Source organism: Dromaius novaehollandiae, chromosome 11 (assembly GCF_036370855.1).
Source record: "Dromaius novaehollandiae isolate bDroNov1 chromosome 11, bDroNov1.hap1, whole genome shotgun sequence".
NCBI classification, from domain to species: Eukaryota; Metazoa; Chordata; class Aves; order Casuariiformes; family Dromaiidae; genus Dromaius; species Dromaius novaehollandiae.
Window position 1 is genome coordinate 23,662,114 of NC_088108.1, and position 22,766 is coordinate 23,684,879.

At 61.8% G+C, this 22,766-nt stretch overlaps 1 protein-coding gene and 1 long non-coding RNA gene across 6 annotated transcripts in view; both read left to right on the forward strand.

The window, feature by feature from the left end:
- Window positions 1-22,766, forward strand: part of DLG3 (discs large MAGUK scaffold protein 3) — a 64,982-nt gene that overhangs the window by 4,692 nt on the left and 37,524 nt on the right. For 2 of the 5 annotated variants that reach the window (XM_064518377.1, XM_064518378.1), the window contains exons 3-5: window positions 346-473; window positions 784-906; window positions 21,990-22,043. In XM_064518377.1, coding sequence (XP_064374447.1) covers window positions 346-473; window positions 784-906; window positions 21,990-22,043 — 305 coding nt within the window. Of the gene's footprint in view, window positions 1-345; window positions 474-783; window positions 907-8,899; window positions 9,236-21,989; window positions 22,044-22,766 lie in introns of those variants that run through there. The other 3 variants (XM_064518379.1, XM_064518380.1, XM_064518381.1) reach the window with 2 other exon arrangements.
- Window positions 3,886-6,191, forward strand: LOC112989693 (uncharacterized). Its single transcript, XR_003260884.2, has 2 exons — window positions 3,886-4,294; window positions 5,166-6,191. It is a non-coding gene; the product is annotated as an uncharacterized LOC112989693 (long non-coding RNA).

Sequence of the window (22,766 nt, forward strand, 5' to 3'; positions counted from 1 at the left end):
TTCCATTCTGGACCGGCTGCCGAGGCGCCCGGCTTTCCCGCAGCCGCGCTGAGGACCCTCTCCCAGCGCCTCGCCAGGTTTCCTTCGGAAATCTTCTAAAAACGGGCATTTAAAACCCCGCAGTCCCTGCTGGGGGGGGCAGGTTAAGATGAGCAGTTGCACACGGGAGCAGGCGGGTCGGCGTTTCGTCCTCGGGTCGCTTGGGCGAACGCCCCGAGCTGCCGGGTTTGGTACCGTCCGTCTGTCCGTAACCCCCTCCCAGCCCTTCCCGGCGCTCCCGGGAGGTGGCACGGCGCGGCCGGTCGCCTCCCCGGTCCTGGGCACCTCTCGGGCGCTGTTTTGCAGATATCCACGAGTTCTACGAGCTGACGCTGCGCGCGGCTCCGGCCCCGGCCCCGGCCCCCGGCACCGCCAGGCAGCAGCGCGGGGCAGGCGCACCCGGCCCCCCGGCCGAGCCCCCCGGCCCCCCCGAGGTAAGCTCCGTCTCGCCCCGCTGCTGCCCAGCAGCTCCCGTCCCTTAGGTTTCCCTTTTCGGGATCTCTTTGGAAAAGCCAGTAGCGGCTTTTCCAGGGCCCCAGCAGCGAGATCCCGGGTGGTTTTTGCAGGTGGCTCTAGCAGGTATCAATGAACCCACCAGCCTGGTCAATCCATCACCCCCCCGTGATACCACCCTCAATAAAAGCACGTGGAGACCGATGCAGATGCATGGGGGGAAGCAGGGCGGGGAGCACGTGGGGGCTTGTCCCCATCGGTTTGCGCTAGCCGCCGTGCATCTCGTTGCAGGCCGCCGAGCGGGGGCCGCCGGCGGAGGCCGGGCCGCGGCTGGTGCGGGTGACGGCGCGGAGGACGGAGGCTCCGGCCAGCGTCTGCAGCCTGCTGCTGGGCGCGCGCGGTGCCCTGCCCCAGGTGAGCGAGGCGACCCGCGCGCGCTAGGACCCCCGGCCCCGAAACCGCGGGGGGGTCACTTATTTTTTATATCAGCACCAGCCGTGGCCTGGCGCCGGCCCCCGGGGCGCAGCGGAGCTGGGAGCGCAGCCGCACGGCGCCGAGTGGAGCTGAGAGGAGCCCGGTGCCCCGCCGGCCCCCGCCCCGCGCCCCCGTTTTCGGCCGCGCCGGGGGGTGACGGGCCCGGGGGGGACCGTGGCAGTGGCGTCCACACGGGTTTCGAGCGGGGCACGGACCGCGCTTGCCTTGGCGGAGCCTGGACCGGTGTCTGTGCCGTAACTCTTCTTCTGCACCGCCGGAAGGATGAGAATTTCACTGCTGCTTCCTTCTCCTTTCTGAATGTTTCCCTTCTCGTTCTGCGCTGCAATAAAATGGGTAATGCCCCATTTTGGTTTTTCCTTACTGCTTCGTTTCTCCTTTTCCTTTCGCTTCTCTCTGTCTTTTTCACACTTTCTCCAAGTCTTTGCGGGTGCTGGGGGGCAGCAGCGGGGTCCTGGGGACGCGGCGGGGAGGGGCGGGAGGCTCGGCCCAGCCCGGAGAGGGGGAACAGCCAAAACACTGGTTTTGACAAAACACATTCTCACGGAGTAGAAGATTTTGAACAGAAGATTGTTTTAGAAAAAAGCTGATCTTTTTAGCTAAAAACCCGGAGCAAACTTCCCGTCTCTGGTGGCGAGCGGGCTGCACTCAGAGGAGGGGAAGGCGGCTCCGGGGAGGGCTGCAGGAACCCGGAGCGGCGGGGAGAGCCCAGGCCTGCAGATTTTAAGGATATGTTTGCAGATTTTAAGATTTTAGTTTTTCTTTCTAAACATCCCAGGCTCTGGAGCGCATCGGCTCTCGCGTCAGGCCCCGACCGTCTGGGTGCACCGCAGCGGGTCCTTCAGCGGCAGATATCTCGCCCGGCTTTTAGGGCTGGGCGTGATGGGGATCTGCTGGGTCCCGGGCGGGTTGTCCCGACGTTAGGCGTCCCCGCGCTGAAAACCTGCCTCGCTGCTCGCCTGCCTTTCCCTCGCGTTGGCTCCCAGCCGCGGGGGCTCGGGCCGCCTTTGCCTGCCGGGATGAAGGGCCGCAGCAAGCAGGAGCGTTCCCGACGTGCGGGTATTTATAGATGCGCCTGACTTCCCTCTCTGCTTCCTCGTAGATAAACCAGATTGGCTTCCTCGCTTTCTCCGTGTGAGGCAGGTTTTCCCAGCCCCGCAGTCACCCCAAAGCTTCGGTATTTTCAGCCTCCTCCTCTCGCAGCTGGTACCCCCGCGGGTGGTCGGGGGCTCTGCAGCTCCCGGGTTTTCTCCCTGGCTCCGGTTTCGGTTCCCGAAGGTCCCGGCAGCGGCAGCGGGGCTGGGTGATGCCTAAGCACCCACCTCCCTGGCGACGTGTGTCCCCGGCTCCCGTGGGTGCTCCTTGGCGTTTCCAAAGCGGGTTTCGGGAAAGCGGCACCCGGGAGAAGCAGGGAGGCTCTGCAGCGGGGCGATGCTTGGCGCTAAGGCCCCGGGGGCCGCGGCTCTGCCCGCCGCCCTGCCGCTGCGAGCGGAAGCGCGATGAAGTGGCTCGTCGCGGCCGCGGTAAGTGCAACGCTCTTATCGCATCCCGCAGCGTAAAGGAGTTTCCTGCTGTCCCGGCTTCGTCCCCTGCCCTGCCGGCAGCTCCCGCCGAGGGCCGCGGCCAGGCTCAGGCCACCATGACCCGCTCGAGCCGCCGGACGCGTGAGAAGCCCATGGCAGGGAGCAGCTCGCCCAGACGCTGCCAGGAGCAGGAGGGAGCTGCTCTGCCGGCGGGGATGGCCCCGCCGCGGAAGCGGGAGCCGCCAGCCCGGCTCATCCTGGGGAAATGCAGCGGGACCGATAGCGGCGGTTTTGTCAGCGTGCCCGGTTTGGGCCGGGCGGGTGGCACTGCTGCCGGCGCCGGCATTTCGGGGTTGAGCAGCCTCCGCTTTTCTAGAGGCTCCTGCTATTCCCACTGCAGCGCCCGGCGGGGCGATGCTTAAACCTCCGTTCCCAGCTCAATCTGCAGCTTCAGCGAAGGGTGAAAAATGCGATGGAGCCACCAGGCTGTTAACCAAAGGGCCGTGCGCGGCCACCCGTCACTGCAGTGTTGGGGACTTTCTGTCCAAAATCAGCGGCAAAGGCAGACGCTCAGTGGGCCCCAAGGCTTTTCTGGTGCCGCCGCTCCTCCCGCACAGGAAAGCCGTGCCAGGGGAGGGTTGTTCGTCGTCCATCCACCTGCGTTGTCGTGAGTGCTTGCTTTAGGGCGGTTTTGCTTTGTGCTGGTGCAAGCGTGCAGCCCCGTGCGCTGGACCATTCGCCAGCATCTGCGGGGCCTGAGGACCGAGCAGAGCCTGCCCGCGCGCTCTCCTTCGCCCGGCCCCTCAGTGCACCGTGCGCCTTGCAGCGTTGGCTCTGCGCGGAGCCAAGAGCTGCCTGGATGGCATCAGAGGGGGGGTTGCACCGTGCAGTTAGAGAAACAAGCCGCAGGGCAGCCGCTCGCCATCCGGGCCGCGGGAGCTGGGGGAACGTCGCTGCGTCTCAGCGGCGCTGGGCTGGACAAGACCAGCGTCCCCGTGGCAGAGGCAGTGGCAGCGCTGGCGGAACTGGAGCAGCCGCGACGGCGGCTCGTGAAGGTTTCTCGGCTTCCAGATGTGAGGGATCAGTATCGAGCTGTGCCGGGAGGTGCGTCACCCTCGGCTCTCGTGGGCGGGCCGGGGGCATCTGTCCCTAAGGAATTATTCCCAGTATTGAGTCTAACGGGAAGGGCTTTGCAGCCGGTGGCCTAGGTGGCACATGGGCTGGTGCCTCCAGGCATGCCAGAGCCAGTGCCGGAGCTGGAGCCAGAGCCAGGCTGAGCCGAACCTCGCCGCGGCCCCGCTGCTGGGCGCGGGTCGCACCGGGGCTCCGCGGCGCCGCTCTCCGCTGCCGGCGCGCAGGAGCAGGGCGAGGGCTGCCGGCGGCGCGGCGCCTTTAAGGGCGGCGCGTGAGCTGGCTGCGGCCGGCTCGGGGCGCCGCGATTGGCTGCGCGCCGGGCAGGCGAGCCGGGGGCGGGCGCCGCCATTCACAAAGTTGCGAGCAGCGCTTTCTCCCTTAAAGGGGCCGCCGCAGCCGGGGGAAGCACCGCTGGGGCTGGGCGGGCGCCGGCCTCCCTCGCCTGGGGGGCGCCTCTGGGCTCTGCTGTGTCCCCAAGGACATCCCTCCCGTGCATCCCGCCCTGGGACTTGGCCTGCCACGCGCTGTCCCTTGAAGGGTCTCGGCCATCTTGACCCACAGTGGTCCCGCGGCCGCGGATGAACGGGAGCCGGACGCAGCTGGAGCCAACGCGTTATCCCGGGGCGCTCGGGGGTGGACGAGCCCCCCGGCAGGTCAGCAGGGAAGCCCTGCTCCGAGGCCGCACGTGCTGCGCTGTCTGCCCCAAAAGTGGGGCGTCCCTGACCCGCCGGCACCCCGGCACGCTGCTGCAGGAGAGACCTGCGCATAGCATCGAAGCGTAGCTGAGCCCCCGCCCCGAGTCGTTTCGGGTCCAGCGAGCTCCCCTTCTGCCCCCCCCACCCCGCCAGGGAAGCCTGGCTCCCCGCGGCCCTGGGTGTCCGGAAATGCCCCCGGGCTGAGCCTGCACTGTCGGGAAGCCCATAAAGCCGGTGATTGCCGTTAAATGGAGCCCCTGGGCTCTGCTTGGCGGGCGGGAGCCGGGCTCTGCCGCGGGACCTGCAGGCAGGGCTCCATCACGGAGCTGCGGCGCGTTGCCCCTCGCCGCGGTCCCCACGGCTGGGGGACATGTTTCACCTGCCGCCACTTCCATCGCGGAGCGCGCTGGCGGTGGTTACGGGAGACGTCGCGCGGCTGCTCCCGCTAGCGAGGCTCCGGGCCCTGCGCAGTGGCGCCGGGCGACGTATCGGGGATCATTAACAGAGCGAAAATGGGTTTTTGCCCTGGAGGAGAACAATTTGCCTGGCAACCACCCCGAGAGTGCTAGCGACCAGGACCAGGGTGACAGCGCTGTGTCACTGTCCTCTGCCTGCGAGGAGCAGGCTGCCTTCAGAGCGGTCGGTCTCAAGCAGCGTCTGAAGCTGTTCATCCTCAAACGCTCCTGCCCCGTGCCTAGAAAAGCTGCAGATGCAACCGAAACCCCGCGAAGCGGCTGAGCTCCCTCCTTCCGACCGACCTTGAAAGGCCGCTGAGGACGGAGGCTGCACCCGGAGCCGCTCCCTGACGCTTGCCCTCCTCTTCCCGCAGGACCTGGCGTGAGAGCGAGGGAGCGACAGCCGGGGCTGAGATGCCGCAACGCCAGAGGAAGCCTAGCTCCGCGCCGCCCTCGGGCCGTGGAAATAGCACCGTCTCCTGGGATTTCTTGACGCTTTGCTGAAATTAGCACCTGTAAAAAGAGCAGCTGCCAAAGCTGAATTTAAATAAGCCGGGCGGGCTGCTGGTAGGGAGAGGAGGGGAGCAGTGGATGCTCGGTTGCCTCGAAATGCCCCCCTTGGTGAAGGCACCTGTCTGGGAATCAGCGCCTTGAGCTGTGCTCGATGCCCAGCTAACTGGGCAACAAGCCCACATCTGCCTGGGGGGGGCCAGACCCTGCGCCTGCCCCCCCGGGCCCAGGCCGGGACGTACCAGCACCGCTCCCCGTAGCTGGAGATACCGGTATTTGCAGGAGAAGCCTCCAGTGGTGCAAGATGCAGCTGCGTGTGGCCAGCCGGCACCGGCCTCCCGTCGAGCACAGCCAGTCTTCTCCACGCGATAGTGTGTCTCAAGCCACTCACGGTGTTAGGGAGCATCGCAAACAGGCAACAGCAACCGGGGTGATTCCCTTTTAATTGGGGCAGCAGACGACACACGCAGCTCACCGTAAACAAGTGGGAATTAAACGGCTCTTGCAGCAGGGACAGTGCAGTGGAGCAAAAAGGGGAGATGGAGGTTTTCAGGAAGGGAACCAGGAGCTGGTAGGAAGCTCGGATGAAATCCATAAGAGCTGCAGCAGATGAGGCATGAGGACAGGAGCCCTCTGTTTGCAGGTGGTGGATGGACACTAACAAGAAAGAGTTGGGAGAAGAAACAGAAGATTTAGATCGTGGAGCCCTCCCGAGGCTGTGTGCTGGCAAGGGAAGGGGGGCGAAGGCAGTGATGCTGCACTCGGGGGCTGTCTGTGGGCTCCCAGAGCACCTTCCTGGTGGGGGACACGCTCCAGTCTGCCGCGGAGAAAAAAGATAAAACGCTTCTCTTAATTGTTCATTCAGCTCCTCATTAAAGCATTTTTCCCTCGCAGGTCTCACCCTTTGCTTTTGCATGGACAGGGTTACAAGGGCGGCACATGCCCTTCCCCACCAAGACCAAATCTGTCTCTTCCAGACATGGGTCCCCGTCCGACCGTGGCCCAGAGGTGGCTTTGGTGGTCGTTCATGGCAGTGGAGGGGCCCCTGGACCCACAGCGGCCAGCGAGGCTCTGCACCGCACAGTCCCGGCAGCTGGAAAGTGCCGTTTTCTAGGGTGGGAACTGCTGTTGGAGGCAGCTCGGCAGCTCGGTCAGGGCAGTGATGAATTATCGTTGTGTTACAGATTTTGGGCACCTCTGTTTTTGATGACAAAGTGAATCAGGTCTCGCAGGTGTCACAGGGTGGGAGGTGGTGGGTAGCCAAGATGGACTTCGTGTTCCTTGACTCTTCCGTGGGAGGTGCTGGCCTCCCGCCTGTTCCTGCAAGGCTCCCAGCTCGTCGCTCTGCGTCGGTGCGACGACCGCCTCGGGCAGCTGCGTTAGCGCCCCGGTCTGACCCCTCGTTCCCGCTTCTGCCCTCGCTGCGACAAGATGCCCACTCTCCACCCATGACATCCCCCGAAGAGCAGGGACCGTCAGGCCCAGCCCGGCATCCTTGCTGCAGGGTCAGCAGCAAGTGCTTTGGGAGGCGAAGATGTGGACATGATCCTAATTGCTTAAAGCCTGAAGTATAAACTTCTCCATTAATTCCAGCTCTGCGAGCTTTCCCTCCACACACACACATACACAAACACACACTTTTTCTTTGACTAAAATAACTCTGAAGGGGCTTGTTATCCATGTAGACCTCCAATCCCTCTTTGCCTTAGGAAGTTCTTGGTGGCTGCAGCGTCCTACGGCAGCAAGTTCTGCAGGGTAAAAGCCTTTTCTGACCTGCAGCCGTCGGCTCCATCTTGCCGTGTCTCCTGGCTCGTTGGGTGGGTGCTGCGGTGTGCCCAGGGCGCGGGGCGTCTGTCACCCAGTGCAGTGCTCCTGGCCTGTGCGTGTGCCACCGAGAGCCGCTGGAGCAGCAGGTGCTGAGAAAGACTCTCCAGCAGAAAACCGGTCCCCAAGGGCTCAGACAGCGTGTGATGCTCTGGATGCCAGTGTGGAGGAACGGGGCGCTCTGAACTGGTCTGTCTGTGAGCTTTGTGAGTGTCCTGAGCTTGGGAGCCGGGGTATTTCCACGTGAACATACCTGAGCTGCAACACAGCTCCATGGCATCGGGCATGGAGCAGCAAATGGTTGTGATGTCCGTTCTGTGCTGGAGGTACCTGTGCAGCCCCAAGGCGACGAAGGCGCAGGAGACGCCTGTGGTGGGGACCTCGGCGCTTGGGGCTCTTGGGACAACGTGGGTGTCAAGGACAGGGGTCTTCTGCCCCTTCTCCTGCGCCTGGGAGCAACCGCTTGGGAGCGAACGCTGCTGGAGCCCATCCATCCGCAGCAGTGAAGTACAAGAGTACTTGTGTGCCGCGGCGTAAGAGCTGGGGAAACAAGGAGCAGGCAGGGGCGTTGGTTCTGCTGCCACCCGCTTCCCCCTCCCGAAGGCCGGCCTCCAAGCAGGGCCGCGCTGTGCCAGCTGCTCGGCGGCCAGCGAGAGCTCTTAGATCTTGCAGCCGAAATCGGGGCGGGCGGCCACCACGGCGTGCGGGCCGGGTGCCCGGGGTCTGGACAGCAAAGGGGCGGGATGGGGGGTCGGCGGAGAGGAGGGTGGGGCTGCTGAAGCAGGTAAAAGCGGAGCCGCTCCAACGGCTCCGCAACACCTGAACTGCGCTGATGGTTGTGCCAGCACCTACTGCTGAGTTGCTGTCACCCAAAACAGGCAAAAAGTGCTAGTGATGGTTCGTCTTTGGTGGATACCGGTCTGCCGGAGATGAAGCGTCCCGATGAGCGGGGTTTCTCGTGCTCTGCTCGTGGTGCGTCACGGGCTGCCTCGGCGGTCCCAGGCCTTGCCCGCTGCCCCTTCTGCAACGCGGTGAGACAGTGCCGGCTTAGCCCGTGCCGCTAGCAGCTCACTGTGCTCAGCAGCACCTGGGCCTGCATCTACCCTGACGCTCTACCCTCATCCCGCGGTTGTTCTACGTATTTATGTGTCTTTCCCCTAATTCTTCGCCCGCTCCAGGGTTTATTACAGCCTGCAGGAATTACCCGCCCGGGGCTGGGTTCTCCTGACTTGCCAGCTCTGTTTTCTCGCCCTGGCCTTCCGCGCGCGGGTGCCTTTTTCCCCCGCACTTCGCCCCGCCGGCACCTCCGCTGCAGCGGCCGCAGCGCCCCGGCCCCGGCCCCGCTCCCCCCGCGGGGCTCCCGCACCCCCGCCGCGCCCCCGGCAGCGGCAGGAGGGGGGGCCCGAGGTGCCGGGGGTCTGCGCCGCCGCGGAGGGGGGCGCGGGGCGGCTCCGCGGGCGCGGATGGGCCGCGGCGGGGCGGGGCGGGGCGAACCGGGGAGCGGAGGGGGGGGGAGCGGGGGATGCTCCGCGCCGCCGCAGGTGCCGCGCCGCGCCGAGCCGAGCCGAGCCGCGCCGAGCAGCGGAGCGGAGCCGGGGCCCCGGGCGGCGGCGCGGGCCATGCGGAGCGCGGCCCCGCGGAGGTAACCGCGCGGCCGGGCGCGGGCGCGGGCGCGGGGCGGGGGCCGCTCCCGCCCCCCGCGCATCGCTCCCCCCCCCCCCCGCCTGCGCGCCCGCCTCCCGCCTCGCTGCCGGCTCGATGGTGTGAGGCAGCGATGCACAAGCACCACCACTGCTGCAAGTGCCCCGAGTGCTACGAGGTGACGCGGATGGCGGCCCTGCGGCGCATGGAGCCCCCCTCGTACGGCGAGTGGCAGCACGAGCAGTACGGCTACGGCGGCTACGGCTCGCAGACGCTGCCGGCGCCGGGGGGGGCCGCGCCCGCCGCCCGCGGCAAGGCCAAGCTGGGGCCCCCCGCCCGCGACGCCGCCGCCGCCGCGCTGAAGCCGCCGCCGCCGCCGCCGCCGGGGAAGAGCGCGCCCAAGGTGAACGGCAGCGGCCCGGGCTGGTGGCCCGAGTGCACGTGTTCGAGCCGCGACTGGTACGAGCAGGTACGGGCCAGCGCCGGGGGGGCGCCGCCGCCGGGCCCCCGCTGCCCGCGGCGCGGCCGGGAGGGGTGCGGGCCCCCGCGGGCCGCCCGCGCCGGGAGCCCCGTCGGGGCGGCTGCCCGCTGCCCCGGGGCGCCGCTCCGCTGCCGGTGCCCTCGGTCGTTACGTAACCCTGCCCCGGGCGCCGGCGTGCGGGGCGCCCGCTGCCCCGTTTCGCTGCCTCCGTCGCTTCCCGCACACGGTCGTCGCGTCCGCGTTCTCCTGCGGGACCGATCCGCGGGGCTGGGGCTTCTCTCTGCTCTAAATGGAGGGACCATTCTTGCTTTGAACCCACCAGCCAGCTGAGAAAATGGTTGGAGCTGTTTGCAAAGCATTAAGATGGAGGCTAGACCCTGCCTGAAAAACAGTTTACCCAGCTTTGGGGGGAGGCTTTTCCATTTGCTGCTTCTGACTCTTTCATTCATTATCTTCAAACCTCACATGATTTCTTATTGATCCTCCTAATTATTATTTCGAGATGCTGTATGCAGGCAGATACATGGGAATCAATTGGCATTCTCTCCTCCTTTCCCCTCACAAAACACAACCCTCTTCTTCCCTTCCCTGTGTTTTTCTTCATTACTGTCTAAATCTGTAGCTCTGGTTGAATTAATCTGATTCCAAGCTGCAACGCTCAGATGATGCTCACAGAAAGCACCCCGAAACCCAGCCACCCTCCTGTCAGCCTGGTGCTGGTTCCTGTCTGCTTCTCTGCTACTCTTTGCATCAAAATCTGCCTTGTTTCTCTCCTGCCTGCTGACTCCTAGCAAGCGTTTTCCATCCTTCCTTTGCCATCGCTTTCCTTTGCTCCATCCAGTGCCTCGAGCTCTGGGAGCTGGATGGGAGCAGAGCAATCGAAGCAGGTCTGTTCCCTCGCTTCCCCTCCTGCTCGCACGAAGGAGCCAGCCCAGGGCTCCTGGTAAGACGACTGCGAGCAGGATGGAGAGGGAGGAGTGCCAGCTGCATCGCTGCCGTGGCAGGCTGGGCAGCGGAGCCTTCGCGACGGTGGGGGTGAAATCGGTGTCCTTTGTGGTGCTGCCTCGGAGCCCCGGGGGTTGCGTTGCTCGGGAAGCGCACGCTGCGGATCTCTGCTCGGCCGTAGCCTTTCTGGAGGTGGAAAAAATCGAAGCCGTCGCCGGGCATTGGCAGCCCCAGCGAGGCCGGTGCCTGTGCGCGAGGCTGCGTGAGCAGAGCGGGCTCTGCGTGTGTAGCGTGACGTGTGTGTGGTGCGTGCCGGAGCAGACAGGATTGCTCCCTGGTGTGTAGCAAACGTGTGCGGTGGGTGAAGCCTTGCAGCCGATACCTCGGCAAAGCTCCCCTCCGGCTCCGAAGGTGCCAGGTGCCGGAGCCTTTAGGAATCCATGCTCTTCGCAGTCCGGTTGTGGGCAGAGGGACAAAAGGTGGTGGGATGGAAACAGCTGTGCGCGGCTCGCACGGAGGAGACTGCTTTGGCTCCGGCAGCCTGGGAGATGTCATGCTCGGGGCAGAGCGGGCCGCATGCTGCAGGTGCAAAGCTGATTTTTTCTGCAGGAAACGAAGAGGTAGCGCCTCGGTCCTCGACAGCGTCAGGATAGCGGCGAGTCTGCCATTGTGCAGGCCTGCCCCTTTAAATGATATCCATGTCCCTGGAAGCACTTCCAACAATGGAGGTGGAAACGAATGCGCAGGCAGAGCCGAGAGGAGGAAGAGCGGGCCAAGAGGCTTCCCCACCAAACCGCGGAGCCGTTCACCCCTCTGGGAGCTCCTCCATCTCCCGTCGGAGCCGCTTTCTGCTCCGCTTTGCGTGTGAGCAGATGAGGCTGGGCACGGTGCGTGTGCCGGGGCGGCCGCGTGTGCAGCCGCTCCGCCGGGCGAAACGTGCTCGCGGCTGCATATGGCGGTGCGTGTTCCCCTCGTACCCCGCACGCCCAACGCAGCCTGGTCCCGATGTTAGCGTGCCTCCTCCCACCTCCCGTGGCCCGTCTCTTCTTTCCTCGTCCCTCTTCCCTTCTCTAGGACACAAATCAGCTTGCTCAGGCAATGCCAGTAACTGAGAACCCCTGATCCTGGCCACAGGGAGACGGGAAATTTCTGAGCTCAGGGTTTCTTGTTTCTTTTTGCTTTGCTTTTCTTCTCCCTTGCTCTTTCTCCCTTCCTAGATCTTTCATTTCTTCTCCCTTGCTCTCTCAGATGTCCCCTATTTCTGAGTTCATCTTCCATGCGCTTGCTTTCCTTGCTCTTCTCCGTTGTTTCCTTCGCTGCCTTAGTCTGGCCCCGTGCCCTGCGCTCTCCCCGTCCCCCTCGCTGTGCTGCCGGGGACACGAGTCCCCCCGCCAGGCTGGGGTGAGCAGAGGACTCCCCGCTTTGAGGGAGGAATGGCAGCGCCTCGCAGGGAAGCATCCCTGATCCGCAGCGGCGAGAGGAGCGAGGTGCTGGAAACCCCTCCTCTCGGCCGCACCGTGACGCCCACGGCTTCCCGGGAGAGGAGCGCCGAGGCGTCCCGCTGCTCCGGGCCGGGCTGCTCCGAGCGGCGAGATGGGAGCCCCGGCTCCAGGGGCATCGGCAGCAGCCAGCGCTGTGCCCTCCGCGGAGCCCCGCGGCACGTCGCATCCCCGGGCTGAGGACGGGCACGGCCAAGCGCTGACCCAGGCCGGGGCTCGGCCGGTCCCCGGCACGCGGTTAGGGAATGCCCTCAGCCTCGTGCTGCTGCCCGGGGTTTGCCGGCCCTGCTTGGCCCGAAATGCCCCCGCCGAGCGCGGATTGCAGCCTCCTGCCTCCCTGCGAAGGCGGGTGCTCCCGGGGGCACGCGGGCTGCGTCAGAGCCGCCGCGGAGTTGACCGGTGGCAGCTTTGGGGCTGCAAGTGCCCCAACGCGTGCTGCCCCCCCAGCCCTGCGCGGGCCTCCTGCGTGGAGGATGGGGAAAGGTGTCCTCGCCCCGTCCTGGCCCGCGACCGCTCCGCCAACAGCGGTGTTTGCCACGCGCCAGCGCTGCTTGGCTTAGTTCCTCCCCTGCGTCGGGGAATCACCTGGCGTAGGTGGGCACGGGGCGGCATCGCCTCGGCGGAAACGCCAGCATTGCCCAGAGCCTCCTGTGGGGTGCCGCGGGGTCGGGATTCTGGGATCCTGGCGCTCGGGGTGTGGGACACGGGGATGGGAAGAGCCTTGGGGCCGCCCGTCGCCCCGGGAGCCTTTGGGAGGATGCAGGGACCCGCGTGCGGGCAGGGCCCGGCTGGGAGGGAGGAGGCGAGCGCCAAGGGGGCCGGCTGGGAGCCCAACGGGGGTCACTTTGCGGGAGAGGGGCTGCAGCCCCAGATGTTCCCTGGGGAGGTGCGAGGGTGGGCGAGAGCGAGCGGGGTGCTGGGGACACGGAGGCAGCGGAGGTGGTGAGGTTGGCAGGGTGATGTTGCTATGGCTACTCGCGTGCTATTCATAGAAGAAATTAGCTAAATCTTTGCACTCGAAGGTGGAGGAGGAGAAAGGAGGAGGGCGGTCTCGGTGTTTGGAGGAAAGGAGGGAAGCCAAAACAGGAAGGGGCTTCGGTTCTCCTCCTCTGCTCCGCACCTGCGACGTGGAGGAGTAATTCAGGAACGCGCTGCCCGGCGCAGGGAGGGAGCGAGGCAGAGCCCGGGGGAGGCTGGCGGCCGCGCGGCCCCGAGCTGCCCCGCGGGAGAGCCCCTGCGGGCTGCCGGGTCCCTGCAGAGCCCCGCGTGCCGTGCCGGGGGGAGCTCTGCCAGGAGCAGGGAAAGCCTTTCCTTTAACTAAAGACATCCCATTTGTGGGAGATATTTTTGGCAACTCAAGTGTAACTGTAGCAAAACTTGCCGGTTCCTTCTGCCGCCCTCGCTGAACGCGGTGCGATTCAGTTCCCAACCGCATGTGCCTTCCCTGCTCCGGCACGGGAGCTGCTGGCTCCCCTCCGTCTCCGGCGTCTCTTCCAGCACGTCCTCCCGTCGGCTGGAGTCCCGGGAGGGTCTTCCCTCTCCACCACTCCTCTTCTCGCTCCGCTCCCTCGTCGCGAGGGTTTCATTCCCTGCCCACAGACCTGTTTGTCACCTCCTCACTCGCGAGGTGTAAATCTGCGTGTCTGTTCCCGATATATCTCCTTCCATCTGATTTCACCTCTCAGCTTGCTGCTTGGGCATCTCCTTCTGGTGATCCTGCCGTCATCTTCGAGTCAGTACAACCAGAAGCTGAGCTTTCCTCCTTCCCCCCAAATCCTGCCTCGCGGACAGCCACGTCGCCGTGCCCTGCAGACCTGCGAGGCCGTCGGTCTCGTCCTTCCTTTGCTGCCGCCCAGCCGGCACCGAGGTCCTGCTCGTGCTTTCTGAAGTCATGTCTAGGGTGGCCTTCCACCCTGGTGTCTCCTGGGACAACTCATGGCAGTAGTCACAGTCGCTTCACCTCTTCCTCCACCTCCCCGCGGTCCCCGCTGCCCCCCTGCACCCTCACGTGGGGCCACGGCTCCCCTGCAAATCCTCTGGCTCGTTTGCATGTTTGCTTGCCGACCCTTCCAAAGCGATGACGTTAGTAAGTGGCACCATGAGGGACGAAGGTGGCATTACGGAGGGGAGCCGACGGGCTCGGCTGAGCTCTCTCGAGCTGGATTTTCGGCTGCTGCCTGCGGGCGAGCCTGGATGCCCAGGCTGCAGCGTGCGGTGCTGCTCCCCGCTGCTGCCACTGTCGGAGGCCCTAGAGGTGACGCGGGGACCCCGGGAACGGAGCCCGTTTGCAAAGGGGCCGGGGTAGAGCCATAACTGCTGGGAACTGCTGCTGGAAAGGCAGCGTCTGCAAGCCACCTGGGTAGGAGAGACCCTCTCAGCGCTACGTGCAGAGGAAGGTGCCCACCGAAAATGGGAGGACGTGGCCCTGCCGTCTTGCTTGCAGAGGAGGAGGAGGAGGAGGAGGAGGAGGAGGAGGAGGAGGAGAGCGCTGTGGTGAGGCAGTCGGGGCCAGGCACGAGCAGGTTTCAGCAGGGATGTGGCAAATGCCGAGGAGAGGGCTCCTGATGAAGAGCTCGGTGGTGGCAGGAAGATCTGTAGCCTCCGTGACTTCCTCCTCCGGGGATGCTCTCAGTAACCCCAAGCACTGGGCTTTCAACCCAGCTGAAACTCAACCCCCCTCCTTTTCGGGTGCTGGTCACATAGCCGGACCTGCCCGTGTCCATCGGTGACAACCGTCCGGGTTTCGGCCGGGCTCTGCTGTTCTCGGGGCGGGCTCAAGGGAGGAGGGACCCCCTGGGACCCTCGCTCAGGTCCAGCCTTGCCGCTTCACATGACATGGTTGTAGCAGAGGAGCTTCCCTCCTCCCTTCGCTGCGGATGCTCGTTTAGACAGAGGAAGTGATTAAGACTAATCAGGCCTTAATGAGCCACAGCCGTTGCTCGGCGCAGGATGCCGGCGAGCGGTTCCGGGGTGAAAGCAGCACCGGTGTTGAGCTGCTTCGGGGTCGAGTCCTGGCAGCAGCGTTGGGGCGATTTGGGGGCCGTGGGGTGTCAAGGGGCCTGGGCTGGGATGTGTTGCGCTCTTCCTCGTGGTGCTGATCATCCTGTCACCCCTCGTGGCCACCTTCTCGGCTGTAATTTGGGAAAAATGCTTAACCCTCGCTCTGCCTGTAAGGTGGTGTGAGGGCTACAGGTGAAACGCTTTGTGCAGACACCGGTGGTTGGATTTAACACACAAGCAAACGTGAAGATACAGGGATCCCTCGAGGGCACTTGGTGTAAATCGGGCAGCACAGAATGGTTGTGGATAGTAACTTGGGGAGAGAAACCCTTAACGCAGCATTTATCGAGTTCAAAATACCTGAACTTGAGATGATGTAGTTGAGCATTTAGTCTGCAGAAGTGCAGTTGGAAGTGGCCCGCTGAAGGGCGGTTCGGGGGCTGCAGTTGTTCCTGGTGGCAGGTGGCACTGCGGAGCACCCCGGACCAGGCCCGCACTGTCCTCGTCGCCCTCACGGTAACGGTAATTTCGTCTGAGGCTCTGCTGCTGGATCCTGGTTTGCTTTTGCACCACAGAAAAATGTTTCTTAACATTTTGTAACTAGATGTGCACTGGAAATTAGAGGGGAGAAGAAAAGAGGATATTTGAATCCCAAAGACCAAAGAAATCTTTATTTTAGTACTGTCCCTATTCACTCATTCTTCCTCTGTATGTATGTATTTGTCTGAGGGGAAAAAAAGCATGCGAGTCTTTCAGATGATAATAACTCCTCCTGAAAAAGAGGAATTGAGTCAATTTTATTTGGCAACGTCGGGTCAAAAGGAAGCTATTGGAGCCCAGCACCTCTGCAAATTGGGTCACTTATTTTAGCGGCCTGAGCCTGGAACAGGATGTCTAACTTTCAAGTATGAACACACTGGCCTTAATGGCTTCGAAATGGAAACTCGGAGTCCACAGAGCTTCTGTCCGGGGAAGCTTTCTTCCTTCCCCGCTGAGTGAAGGCTTTTTCCAGGCCCTATTTAAGCCTACTCTTAAAAAAAAAAAAAAAGCAAAAAAAAAAAAAGCACCAAAACAAAGATCAAACCCTCAGTAGCTGCTTGTGTTCACATTAAACTTGGGGCACTTCAGTAGCTTTGCCAGCGATCCTTGTGACCACAGCCCTTTAATTACCGGGCGTTAAAACCTCCCGAGCGGAGCGCGGGGAGGAGGCCTGCGGCTGCCCGGGAAGGGGACGCTGCCGGGGGGACGTGGCACCGCGCGCTGCCCCTTGGGCACCTCTGCCCCGAGGAGTGAGGACGCAGGGAGACCAAAGCACGGATTTAATGCCGAGATGCTGGAAAAGCCCGTGCATTGCCACGGGGCCAGCTGGGGAGCCAGGCTGCGTTCCAGGAAGGGATGTGTCACGCGTCGTTTCTCAGTGCGAGGCTGGCGAAGCGGCGTCCCTCGGCCACCGCCAGATGAAGGCTCGGGGGAGGCCCGTGGGCGTGCGGGTCCGGGGGAGGCACCGAGCCCTGCGTGGTCCGGAGGGCGCGTGGGGAGCGTCTCTGGGAGTGAGGGCCTGTGGCTGGGCTTGGGAGCGCTCCGGCATGGAGAAGAGCTGGTGCCCCTTTGGCGTTTGGAGATGCGGAGAGACTGCCGACGCGGCCAGTGCCCTGGGACCGCGCACCATGGCATGGGCAATGCCGCGTCCTGGGCCCTCACCCCAGGGCCATGTGTCACCCCTGGCCAGAGGGACTCCAGCGCTTGGGAGAAGCAGCTGTTGGGTCTAAGCAAGGCAGCTGCTCCTCAGGGCTGGCCGCTGGAGCAGGGCTTTTGGCCAGCCGGGCTGGTCCGCAGTGACGGACCTGGCACGGCTCGGCCTTGGCAGCCTGACGTGCTGCATTCACATCCCTCAAGAGCTGGAGGGAAGTGGGAAGGAGCCGGAGGGATTTCTGCCATCTCAAATTCAGAGGTGGCACCTGCCCTCGCTCGGGTCACCGTGGAGGAACTGTGTCATCTCAGGTGTTTTTTGAGCAAACGTCTTTGGCAGCGACGTTTCGGGCTCTCTGCTGGCGCAGCCCAAGTGTTGGGAACATCAGTATCTGCGAGAAGGGCAGGAAAGCCTGGCGCCAAGCAGATGGGCGCGTCAGCGCTTATCAGGGTGAGCCCCGAGAGCGCGAGCCAGCTGGGTGTGTTGCTGCGCGAGGACCGGGGCTCACTCCTGGGACGTTGACTCATTAGCTCGGTGCGAACCCGCTCCCCTTGGCAGCGGGACGTGGCGCTTCCCGGCAGCGGGAGCCTGCCGGCACCGCGGGCTCCCCACGCGCTGACCCTGCCGCACCGCGGGAGCTGCCGTGCGGTACCTGTGCGTTCGCAGCTCGCGCCCACCGCGGCAGGGTCCTGCCACCGAGCAGCTGTTTTAAAGGCTGTAAATGCACAGTTTTCTCTATGATTTTACACCCTTCTAAAACAGCTACGCTTGCAGAGCCAGGGCTGCAAGCAGCCCAGCATGTCCAGCCGGTTCATGTGCCTTCTGTTGAGCATCTCCCCGCTTGGCCCCTGCCCCTGAGAGCTTTTAAAGGGATATAAAGACTGAATTGCACTTATCTGCAGAGCCATTTCCTTTTGAGTGTTGCTAGTTATACCCGAGATGATATAAAGCAAAGGATATTAAAAGACAGATTGACTTCTCCCTCTGATCCACTCTGGGAGGCTTGCACCAATAAAGCAGATAGGTCAGTATTTTGGTTCTTATGCTCTAGCCTAGAGTGACAAATAGTTGTTCTGTGCTGCGCATCTCCGTGTATGTGACACAGGGGGCATGCAGGCCTCCTGCAGAGACCAGCTCCAGGATTTGTCAGCCCTGGGGCTCCTGTTTCAGTCCTGATGCCTGTTAGGACAGTAGCTGTTTTATATGTGGGCTCAAGCTGATTGCTGTAGGCCTCAGATGTTTGCAGCAAGCTTATTTTGTCTGGAGGAGGTACACGAGACCCTAACCTCTGTGGATTGGCTGCTGTGCTGGATCTGTGGATCGGTTACACAGCTTTGGGATTTTGGCTCCAGAGAGAATATCTTGAACTCTCAGTTCAGGATTTCCCCGCTTGGCTCCTGATGTGTCAGTCGTGACAGCAGTCCTCGTGGAAATGCTGCGGGACAGGGCTCGCTGCCTCTGAAACAAGCTAACAGATCTCCTCCATTTTCATTTAATTGCAGCTTTTCTTTTGGTTGGAAATTCTGAAAAATCTGCGTGTTTTACAATCCTACCTTTGTCCTATGAGATGATAACATGGGAGGAAATGGGAGGGAAGGGCTGATAACGCTGCAAATAGTTGGAGCGCAGCTGTCTGCAGGTGACTTATGTTAGTGACCCCGAGCTGATGAGACCAGTCACCCATTCAAAACACAGCCCAAATGATAGCTGTCTCTCTCAGATGACTGCTCAAAGGTGATATCTGGCTGCATCCAAAGGCGTTTCCGAAAGGGCACGTCCTGCCCCTTAGGTGTGTTGGAGCGCTGCCGGCTGCCTTGCTGCTCCTTGCATGGGCTGCACGGAAGCAGCAGAGTCACTGCAGCCTGGAGTGGCTGTGGGCTGGGAGAGGAGACGTCTCTCCTGCCCTGCGCACAGACCCGCAGCCTCCTCCTGGCTTTAGCCCTGGTGCCAGCTGCCTTCAAGCTGGCTCTGTGCTCTCCCTGGGCCTCTGCAAGGAGCGGGTCCCTTGAGGCCTGACCTTCAACCCTCACCACCTTTAGCCCCCTACTCCCTTTCATGTCCCTTGTGGCCCAGATCTTCCCAACAGCTGTCTTCTGCCTCTCCGGCTTTGCACCCTCTTCCCTCGAGCCTAGATCAGTCTCTTTGCATATGTGGAGGGACTGTCCCCTTGCCCAAGGCCCTCCTTGAGTCACGCCTTCCTTGCAGCCTTCACACAGCCAGCCTGAGGATTTGTGCAGCCCCTTGTGCCTCTGCCTGAGGGTGTCCTGGGCACCTCCAGCTCTGCTGGGCTTGGGTGGGTGTTCTGCCACATGCGTGCCGCAGGGCAGGGACCTCTTCTTCCATTCGTACAGCCCCCAGCACAGACAGAGCTTGGTAAATAATAATAGTGTGATGAAGCATTTTAGATGGAGGAGATCTGACAGTCCCCATTGAATGTGACGCGAATGCACAGCTCTGTTCCCTCTCCTCCCTGCATGCAACAACACCATGCTCCTTAGGGTAGGAATTACTTACCGTTCCCTGTAGAGTTGAGGGCATGGTTAGTTCACCAGCATGTTCCTGCTGCCCAGCAAAAAGAGAGTAATGTTCTCTCTCCTCCTCTGGCTAGCAGACGGCTTGGTACATGTGGTGCCTGATGGGGGAAGGCAGTAGCTTTTCATTTTCAGGGCCTCAGTCCATCTCTGAGTCTTAGTTTGGTCTTGTCTGGCTCAGTGGCAATACAGGCAAGGTGCAAACATTGGGATCTTTGCAAGCGGAAGTCAGAGATAATGTCCAAACACCTTTCGTATAGTAACTGGAATAGCCGGCCACAGGAGGCGGAAAGGGATTTCCTGGTCTGAATTCCTTCTGACCATGTGTGACTTTGTTTTAAGCAGCCACTTGCGTTCAGCATCTCCTGGGTCCCATCTGGAGCCTGAGTGGGAAATTGTGCTCCTAGCAGTATTCTGAGATGTAAAAATCACTAGTGTGGAATGGCTGTGAAGGATGCTCAGTGCACAGTGAGCAGGCTAGACGAAATATGTCCTTAGGGCTCACCACTGTGCGAGTGAGGCAATGCGATGTGTGATTTGTGGGCTATTAGTAATTCAACAAAGAGACTGCAGTGGGGCTCACTGGAGGATGCAGGCTGGATCTGCACGAGCCTCTGTAACATAATCATACGTAGCACTTCTCCCTGGGAGGGATCCAAAGCATCATTTGTGGGGTTGAATTCATGTCGTAAATCATGGGGCACATGACAGACTGCATTCACTTAGACTGCCTCCTCTGCATCCTTCCTGGAAACTCATCTAATCTGAGCTGGCCTCTGGCACACCAAGGTTCAAACATCCACCATTTGTTAATTGCTGGCAGTAGAAGTGCTTCTTTTTTGCCTTGAAATGTGGAATCCCTTCCTAGAATTGCATTGGGGACTAATAAAAGCCAGTGCCAGGTTTAATATATGCTATCTCACAAATTATCTGGATTAAATACAAGGACTGTGTACTGCCAGAGAGGGGATATTCCCAGCTTAACACTGCTTCTGGGCCATGGAGATCCCAAGACACTGGACCTGAAAACTGTGGTTCTCCTCCTATATGCGTGGGAGGAGTTTGGCAGGAGTGCTTGGAAGTGGTCATACTTGCCTGAGCTACAGAATTAATTGCCATAAAAACTATGGTTTTGTAACCAATAGTTACAGCTGCAGGAAAGATCAGAAAGCATCCAAATAAATCAAATTAACTACCTCCGGCTCCATCCTTATGAGAGGAGAACCTTTCAGGGTAAAATCAAAACCACAGTCTTGCTGACTGCTAGCTCTCCCACCTGTGATACTAAGAGAGTGAAAAGTCCAGGAATACAGTCAGCTAAAACAGGAGGAGGTGGAAGCTGCTGTTCTGCCTTATTTGAGGAGGCTAGTCTCTGCTGGGGGCACAGAGGAGGCGTATATACTCAGAGGAGGGCAGTGAGGCAGCAGTCTGCCCCTGAAAAAAGTGTAGTAGACTCACAGAGCCCATCCAGCCATGCAGTTCAACCACTCACGTTGCTGGATGGACAGTGTTTCCTGCTAATTACTACACTTGCCTGTGCTTTGACTTCTTTGTTCCTGACTCTGGATCTGATGTCTTTGCTGCACCAAGGCAGAGGGTTCACCTCCCCTTGCAGCTCACATCTCTTAGCGTTTCCTATTCTACCTCGGGCTGCCGTTCTCCCTGCGAGCCTTGGCATCACGTCGCAAATCCTGCGAAATCCCTGACCTCCCGGCTTTCGCCTCGCCACATGCCCTCATGCGCCAGCGAGGAATAGCCTGCCTCATATGAGGCGTGAGCGTCTCGCCTTTCACGCCTGCTCCCGTGCAGAAGAAAAGCGTTGGAGAAACGCTTTCCCCGGCCTCCCTGGCTCCGGGCTCGGGGCGGGGAAGGGGCGCCCGAGGGGGCAGCGCGGGGCCGCGGCGGCGCCTTCAGGAGGTTGCGGCGCTGGACAGCTCCGGCGCGGCTCGGCCCGGCCCGGCCCGGCCGGCGGCGGGGCCTCCTCTTCCTCCTCCTCTTCCTCCTCCTCGCTCCGCGGCTGAACACCTTCGTGGCCCTCTTCCCCCGAAGGAGCCTCCCCCTCTCTTCAGGGCCTCGTGCCTGCCGTGCGCCTTTCCCCGTGTTTCTCCTGCGCCAGCCCCTGTTTGCCTGCGTCGCAGCCTGGTTCCTCCCCGAGCGCAATCAGCCGCCCCGAAGCCGGAGGCTGTCGCTTCGCCACCGTCTTGCTCCGATGGCCTCAGCGGCATCGGAGCCAGCTCTGCCTCCTCTCTCGTCATGCGGCATTAGTACTGACTTGGTCGGACGCAGAGCTGGAAGCAAAGCAGAGCTGCAGGGAAATGGGAGAAGCTGCTGGTCTAAGGGGGAGCAGCTCCCAGAGGGAGCCAAATTGAAAGGAGGCCGTAAAGCGTGCACCAAGCTAATGGAGAGAGGGCAGCTCGGATGGGGGGATGTGGGAGAAAGGCCTGGAGATTTATGAGGAGCCCTGTGAGAGAGGGGTGATGGTTGCTTAGCAGGCATGTGCATGGAGGTGCAGAGGATGACCCAGAGGTGCTGAGCAGAGGTCTTGCCCCAAGGGTGATGGAGAAGGCGGAGCAAACGCTGCTCTCCCAGGGCATGATGGCTTCATGCTTAGGAGGGGCAGCAGCAGCTGCTTAAATTGGCAGACCGTTAGCACCTGCCCTCAGGGTTGGTCTGCTGACAATATATCCCTCCCTCAGGACTTCCTTCCTTAGCCCTCCTGTTTGCTAAGCCCTCAGTAATGTGGATTTGAAGGAAGTTATAGTGCTGGTGTGATTCTGGCCTGAGGCTGGGAGAGCTTCCAGTCTTCCCAATCTCCCTCACAGCAGCTGAGGCTGCAGGGTGTGTTTGGGGCCACACCAGGGGAGGGGAGGGGAGCTTTGCCCAGAGCTGTGCTGCGGCGATGTACCTGTCCTTGGCAGCCAGGCACCTGGGAGGAGGGACGACCGCAGAGCGCTTCCTGAATTGCTTTCCTCTGCCTGGCCTGCTGGGCCCCAGTGCAAGGTGAGGGGAGAGGCTGTGTGCTGCGAAGGGCTGGGTTCGTAGCTCAGCTGTGACGTTCTGCTTTTGTCTCCTCACAGGCCAACCCCGCTCCCATCATCGTGAACACAGACTCGCTGGAACAAGGGCTCTCTGTAAGTCTCCTGGTTTTGTTTCACTTCTTTTGAACTAACAGTTTGTTTCCCCTACCTGCTGGTGCAGGAATGGCTCCTCCAGCCCAGGGAGGCCCTGCTTGGGTGGCAGGGGAGCCTGGTACCTGCACTGTGTCCCTGCAGCACCCCTGCCTGCAAACCTCCCTGGGGCCGCTCTGCGGCTGCGTCATGCTGAGTAGAGCCTGGACTGGGGGCAATTGTGGTTGTGGCACTGGCGCAGGAAGGGTGCAAGGCAGGAGACGCGGGTGCTGTGGGTAACGAGTCCAGCTCAGCGGTGCTTGGTGGCTCTGAGCGTTAACAGCCAAAGTGCATTTTGCGCTTTTGGCTTAGCGTAAAGATAATCCTCCTAGGTTTGTTGCAGAGAGGGTTTGTGAGCTGCTGCATCCCTTAGCAGAACATTTGCAAATCAATTCCTGCAGGGAGAAGGAGGGAGCAGGGCAGGAAGCGGCTGAACAGCTGCGTGGATCTCTGCAGCGCTGGCTCTGTGCTCGTGGAGTGCTCCTGTTTTTCCCCAGAAGGGAACTCAAATGACAGGTTGCCAAGGTTGTGTTTTATACCCGGTCTTCCTGTGATGCAGCAAATCGCAGCCACCTTCCATGTTAATGAAGGGGCACCAGGGCTCCGTAGTGGTGTTGACTAGTCTTTGGGCTCAAGGTGGAAGGTTGCAGGTCACTTCCTTTCATTGCACCTTCCCCGCAAAGAACG